The sequence below is a fragment of the Chenopodium album genome, chromosome 6, assembly GCF_948465745.1.
Source record: "Chenopodium album chromosome 6, dcCheAlbu1.1, whole genome shotgun sequence".
In the NCBI taxonomy this organism is placed as follows: Eukaryota; Viridiplantae; Streptophyta; class Magnoliopsida; order Caryophyllales; family Amaranthaceae; genus Chenopodium; species Chenopodium album.
This window is the reverse complement of record NC_137839.1, coordinates 63,614,463-63,622,034: the sequence shown is the minus strand read 5'-3', so window position 1 is coordinate 63,622,034 and position 7,572 is coordinate 63,614,463. Positions and strand designations below refer to the sequence as shown.

Below are 7,572 nucleotides of genomic sequence, written 5' to 3'. Positions count from 1 at the left end.
TTAAAGGAGAAAATACTTGTATTAACTAAAAGTATGATGGTGTAAAATAATACTCATATGATTTGATTATATTGAAAAGGGAAAAAAAAAAACAGTAAAATAGGCTATTGTGTTAAATTGTCAAGAAAAAAAAAATATAGCAAATGGGTTTGGTGAGGGGTTTGATCCCGCGTCCCCATCTAAGAGAATGTCTTGCATGTGAATTCTTTGACCGCTGAACCACAGATGGTAAACATGATATGATCAGTTGTATTTTTTTTTATTTAACTTAGATTTTTTTTCCTCTAAATTACGAATTCCCTCCAAATCCAGTATGGGTTCAGCTGAACCCGCTGAACCCATACTGGAATCGCCACTGGGATTTGTCATCAACTGGTCGATCAAAACATCAGCGCAGATTGCGAAGGTCTCAACCTGGAAAGATGCAAAGACATCGAAAATTATTGCTCGCGTTAAGCTTGAAGCGGTGGAGTATGAGTTATGCCAAATATGCAAATTAGTTATGATTTTGATTGTAAAGTTATGATATTTTCTCTAAATCTGTGGCTTACAGATCCTTATTATTGTAGATGTCGTATGACTTTTATTTAATGATATTATTCTTCTCGTTCAAAAAAAAAAAAAAAAAAAAAACTATCATTATAATTAGTTTTTATATAAAAAAAAATTATAAAAAAATAGTTGACAAATTTTGAGCAAAATAAAGGATTACGAAAAATATGTTACATATTAAATGATGTAGAATATGAGCAAAATTATGTTAAGATTTTTTTATTTTTTTTTTATTTTTTTATTTTTATAACTATATAAATATTTGTGTTAAAGATATGTCATTTTTTTTATTTATTTTTTATTTTAAGTAATTATATTGTATAAGGTTAGGGAAATATTTTTGTAAATAAGATTTGTTTCTTTAATTGAATTTTATTCAAAAAAAAATAAAAAAATTAAGGACACATTAGAAAAATAACACGTGTCATTGATGTTGTGTCTTTTAATATATAGTTATTGATTGATTGATTGATACACACGTAGTATATTAGCCATTATATAAGAGGAGAGACTAGAGAGATAAGGTGTATTTTTTTTTAAAAACATGATAGTGAGGGTGTAGTGTGTTAGTACGCATAGGAAACCTTTTTTTTTTTTTAAGGAAACTTTTATTTTTATTTTTTTATTTTGACAAGAGGAAACTTTTATCTAATTGATTTACTCTAACTTTAGGCGTTTCATGCACTTTATTTATCAGGGCGCTGATTTTATTAACACACTTAAAAAAAAAAAAACAAAATTTAGCTCTCTCTCAGTTCTCTATTGAACTTGAAGCGCACTCCACTTTCTCTATTGAAGCGCAGTTCAAGTTCTCCATTGAATCACACTTTGCTTTTTGTTACTTGTCTCCTCCATTGAACCAGCATTTGATGTAAGTTGTTTGTTTTGTTTTCATCATATCAATTTCATAATCAAGGGTTTATCTTTGATGTAATCTAATTTAATTATCAGTACATTTAGTGTAGCGCGCGTTCGAAAATCTGAACTTTTGTTTCTAAATTTTAAAATAATGAAACATCATAACCAGCAATTATTTTACCAGTAAAGGAAATTATGAGAGTAATTTAATTATTGAATCAAATATCCCTAAAATTATGTTTTTTTTTTTCAAGATAATTGAATCAAATTTGGTTGTTAATGTATTGCACAACACGTTAATGTTCGGATTGAACGCGGATATTTTATTTTAAGTGGGAGATTTTATGTCAATTTTCGAATTGTTCTATGTGAGAAGAATTTGTTATGAATAATTGGTCTAAATTGATGTTTTGCGTTGTTTTCAGACAGTCCATAAATCATGTGCATAAAGAGTGCCTGTCCTGCGAATGGTATTATTGATGATGTGAGTGAAGTCAGTTCTGGTGTCAAAAATAACATTCATGTGCTTGGAGTATGTCCATTGTCAAAGCAACCGCCTAAAGAGGACGGTGTGTTCAAGAAATCGTCGGAAACTTTCAATCGGATAACAAATGTGATTGGCAATAAGAAGGTTAACTCCACTCTTGGATTGAAAAGAAGATCAGAGGAAGTGATCAAAGGTCCTGTATCAAAGAAGTTGAAGTTAGACCGGTCTACGACATTACTTTGTCAGACGGTTCTTGAAAAGCTGATGAGCAATCCGTTGAGTAATCTGTTTAAAGTCCCTGTAGATCCTGTTATGTGGAATATTGACGACTACTTTGACATCATCAAAAAGCCAATGGATCTTGGGACCATTAAACAGAAATTGCTGCAGCATAAATATGATCGCGCTGAAGAATTTGAGGCTGATGTGAGACTGACTTTTTCTAATGCAATGTTATACAATCCTCCTGACCATTATATCCATCAGCGTGCGAGTTCTCTCATCAGGGTGTTTGATCGTCTTTGGGAACACAGAGATGTAAGGCAAAGGTCTTCTCATGAGCATAATAGTGACCGCCCTTTGTCTTCATCAAAGTTCAAATGTGATGTTGCAACAGAGAAAATTATTCCTTATGATGAATTTACTGCTGTAAAGGTGAGCTACTTTCATTATCTTCTGTGGTCTGAAGAATTTGTTGGAACTTACTTATAATAATGGTTACTTTGTTTAATGTATATTCTATATTCATATATACATAAAAAATCTTGGTGGTGGGTTTTAACAGTTTTGAATGTGCAGGATAAACATACTTCACCATTGCAAATGGGTAGCTTTGGTCAAGTTTCTGCAAGTTTGAGTTTTATGGATTCAGAACGTGGCTATGCTAGTGCTCCTTCTACAAGTGGCTCTTTTGGTGCTACTGCTCCTTCTACCAGTATGAGTTATATGGATTCAGAACGTGGCTATGCTAGTGCTCCTTCTACAAGTATGAGTTTTATGGATTCAGTATGCAGATTATCAGATGTTGAACTCTCTCCATCAAGAGCCCTGCATATTGCAAAATTGAAGAATCGGTATGCAGACACCATAATGAAGGCCCAAAATCACACATTGTTGGAACCGGTAATTGCAAAATCTTAGTTTCCAATTACTTATTGGCAAGCTCTGAAATATATTCCATTTGCAAATTTACTCATATGTACATTTCAAACGTTTAGGGTGCTAAAACAAATCGGCAGCGAGAGAAGAAAATAATGCAGAGGCGGCAACATGAAGGTGAATATGCATTCATTACTATTTTCTGTGCGGTAGAATACATGAAGTTTTAACTTAAGCCTTCAACTGCAACTAAACATGCTATTCATTTCACAGAGACAGCTAACATGGATGCAAAAATAAGAGCTGCCGAATTAGCTGCGCAATCAAGAGAAGAATCTAAACACAAAAGGCAAATACAAGAAGCGAGGGAGGCAGCCCGAATGGCCATTATAAAGGTCAGTTCAACTTTCATATATAACCTTCTGAAGTTAATATGGTTTTTGTTGTTATACTCAACCCTTGTTTACTTTTATGCAGATGGAACAATCTATAAATGTTGATGACAACTTCCAAGTTATGAGGGATTTTGAGGCTTTAATTGGGATTTCTCATCAATCTCTTTCATAAAATGTAGTCGTAGTGACATGTATGTATTAAAAAACATAACAAAATAATAGATTTGACATCTCTATCTATACGATATACTCGTAATTAATATAAACGGCAGGGTGTTTGATTGGTTATTACATAATGCTATGAGATTAAAACTAGGAATGAAATTAAGATGATATACATATATATAGCTCTATATTAATTATAACTTATTGATTCTTCATATCTTGTATTTTCTTCATATTATAGACCCGATGGAGGGAGTAATATTTTAACTTCAACAATGTAAAATGCATATGTTTGTATTTTTATTTTTGTAAAAAAGAAAAAAAAAACACCATTAAGTTTCACTAAAGATATTCTCATAATAAAGAGCACTGTTTTGTATAAAGATGTCACGTCATCACATAAATTGAAACAAAAAACATCCATTCACACTAGAAAGGATAAAACAACCTACCCAACAGAAAAAATGGCCTTAGAACATTGACAAAGTGACCAAAACTCACATTCCACAAGATATTATCTGAGTACGTACATTGTAGCTTGGCTAGCTAGTTCGCCGCTCATTCTTTGAGCAAATTTTCGTAAATTATACAGAATAAGAAGCATACAAAGTGAGATTAGTTGTTCTGTTTTGATTTTGTTTAGCCCTTTCTACTGCCGCGACTGCTGAGAATGCCCAACAACTTCTTGTAAATTTAAGAATATGAATAAATATATAATAATATTAAAAATGAAAAATTAACAAAAATAATTCGAACTATTAACTAACTTCTCATTTTAATTCGAACTAATCTTTAACTCAAATAAACCAGTGCCCATATTAGTTTAAGCAAGTAACCAACCTGTTAAACAGGTTAAATGAAATACGTGAGTCTCACTTTTAATTTTTTTTTTAAGGAAAATATAATTTCAGGGTATTGTATCTGCTAATTCTGGAATATTATCATTGATTTCAACTGGAAACATGTCGAATTTGATTGTTTCCTTCGTGTTTGAGTGAGGGAATGGGAGAGGGTTTCAGACAGGGAGGAAAACGACGACGTCAGGGGTGTAGGAGGTGCGGCAGGCTGGTGGGGGAAGACCGGCGGAATGGGTAGTGGGTGGAGGTTAAGGTGGGTCGGTAGTGGAAAGGGAGGAGGGCTTGTGGTGTTTTGTTTTGTTTTTTTTTTTAAATTTTTGGACCAATCAGGACTTGACACGTGTCAAGTAACCTGACATAATAGGTCATTGACTTTTGTTGACTGATTTGGGATTGAAAAAAGTAAACACCTACTAACGTTGGGATTATTTTAGAGTAATCCAAAGTTGGGATTATTTAAAAAATGGAGCAAAGTTGAGATTATTATTTATAATTTTTCCTAAAATTTTTTGAATAACTTTTATATACTTTATAATTTGTAATATTATTGTTAAAAATATTTAACAACCGTATATTACATGAAATTTTAACCTAGTAAACTATATATTGGGTACCAGGACCTTGCATAGTTGGTTGCATGTGATCCACTCGTTAGTTCGCTATCAGGACAATTTACCATGCATGTTGATTTGAGGCAGAAATGAATATTGGAGAATATGGTAGATTGGCATTACACCCTTTAATTTATATCTTTAATACTACTCCTCCGTAGTAGAGAATTTTTATGTATAGTAATAAACTAATAAGTCAAATAAGTAGTTTAGTAGAATTAGGCGGGTTATTTGTTTCGCACGAATGAGCTGATAGAGATGCAAATATTCTCTGTAATATTGTCTGTACATAAATTCTGTTATATTATTTTTCCCTTCATGTTTTAATAAGTTGATGCGGTTCCAAGACATCAATATTTTTATTTTAATTATTTTTATTGTTATTTCTAATTTTATTATTATTATTACATATTTTTGTTTTTTGACAAGAGCAAAGGAACATCTAATTTTTTCATTAAGTGACCGAATTTATTAGGATATTTTTGTTAGTTTAATTCGATTAGTAGAAGATAAGCTTAACTTTAAAGATCATATTTGCAAAATATTATCTTTACAAGTTAGGGTTAGTTTCCTAGTTAGATTAGAATCTGTTTTACACGAATTTTAGGCTAATTATGTAACTTATAAATATGTGATGGTGTTTAACGAAAAGTATGATCGATTGATTTGAAATTTATAAAGTTTTATGTAAGCTTGTTTTTGTGTATTCTAGGCCTAGTTTAGGTTTAAAGCTCGTATTGCTTAGTGTTTCTTGACCGAGACTCAAGATTCCAAACCTCTCAATTGCGATTGAAGGTTATATCCATTAAAATCCATATCATAAGTTTTACTCTTTCTTTTTTGGCAAAAAACAACATTAATTTAATATATCTCTTTCCTCTCATGGTCTCTACCCAAACCCACTACTACTTTTTTATTATATCTTTTCTCTTACATTCATTATTTTTCAATAAATTATTAACCCCACTATCTTTCTTTTACAATTTTTTAATACCCCAACTACCCCACTTACCTCTTATTTTATTTAAGTCAATCAAGTTGCCTAAAACTATGTGCCGATAAAACTGTAATTCTCAAAAAAAAAAAAAAAAAAAAAAAAAACACCGAGGGAGATGTAATTATGTAAACCCTAGATTTGCAATATTATTCTCCTTATATATATATATATATATTGTTATATATATATATATTGTTATACTTCCTCCGTTATTTTATTATTGGTTTGACACAACTATATTAGTAAATAGGTTATATCCCGTGTCATGCACGATTTTTCAATCTTTATTACGGAGTATAATTTAAAATCTGTTTTCTTTTATTTTATCTCAAATCAATCTACTTAAAAATAATTTTTTTTTTTTTATCTTTTTTGAATACATATTAGGAAAATTTGTCAAAAATAACACGACCTTTCACCGGTCTTCCCAAAATGAAACGACCTTTGGATTATCTTAAAATAACACGACCTTTGACACATATCTTCCATAAATAGAACAAAAAACCGGTAACTTGTTTTACAGGTTACATTTGACACGTGTCTTGTTGTAATTTGTTAAGATTTTTTTTTTATATTAATGATCTTAATTTAAAAAATTGAAATTAACAAAACACCACCTTCTTCCCCGTGATCCCATCCCCGCCTCTACCTCCATCTCCACCAAACACTCCCTGGAAACCACCCCAAACCAGCCAGCCACATCGCTGCCCACTCCCTAAGTCCGCCCCCTCCCAGCCCATACTCAAAACAAACCAACGTACATACCCTCATCTATCACCTTCAAACCACCGCCACCACCGTGAAATTGCCGCTCCACCCTTGAAACCCAACCAACACCTTAACCTATGGGAAAAGAGAGTAGAGAGAGCTTGCGTGAAGGAGAGGGAGGTGAAATAGGTGATAGCATCTGATCGAAATGTGGTAGGGAGGGGCGACAAAATCGAGAACAGGGTAGGAATTGGGGGCCAAATTTGGGGACAAGGATGGGAGTGGGAGTACGGAATCGGGGATGGGAATTAAATGGCGTCGGAAATGGGAGGTCTGGCGTCGATAGGGTTGGGATAGGAAGACGCCGGCGAAGAGAGGGGGATGGGCAGTGGAAGAGGAGGGGCGGTAAAGCCGGTGGGGATGACAGGGGGGTTTTCTTTTTATTAATAAGTTTTTTTTATTTTTTTTTATTTTATGTTTTAAGTTTTTTATTTTTTTCAGTTTTAAGGTTTTTTTTTTAAAATGAAAATAATATATAAATTGACCAATGATACTTTGACACGTGTCATAGGTAACCTATTCAATAGGTTACCAACCGGTCACGTTTCATTTATGGAAGATATATGTCAAAGGTCGTGTTATATTGAGATAATCCAAAGGTCGTTTTATTTTGGGAAGACCGATGAAAGGTCGTGTTATTTTTGACAAATTTTCCTACATATTATATTGCTTTCTTCTATTTTGAACCTTGATAGCATTTTTATTTATTTCAAATATGATAATTTTTCATTCACCAATTATGTTAAGTTGACAAATATACATTCATGATTTTTTTTTTACTATA

At 32.3% G+C, this 7,572-nt stretch overlaps 1 protein-coding gene across 1 annotated transcript; it reads left to right on the top strand.

Annotated features, from left to right (window-relative positions):
- The first annotated feature begins 712 nt into the window (after positions 1-712).
- On the top strand, positions 713-3,805 carry LOC145635006 (transcription factor GTE12-like). The gene is made up of 6 exons (XM_081686318.1): positions 713-1,423; positions 1,836-2,551; positions 2,696-3,019; positions 3,115-3,172; positions 3,269-3,390; positions 3,473-3,805. Exons 2-6 carry the CDS (start codon positions 1,850-1,852, stop codon positions 3,560-3,562), a joined length of 1,296 nt encoding a protein of 431 aa, XP_081542444.1. The 5' UTR covers positions 713-1,423; positions 1,836-1,849; the 3' UTR covers positions 3,563-3,805.
- The last annotated feature ends 3,767 nt before the right edge of the window (positions 3,806-7,572 follow it).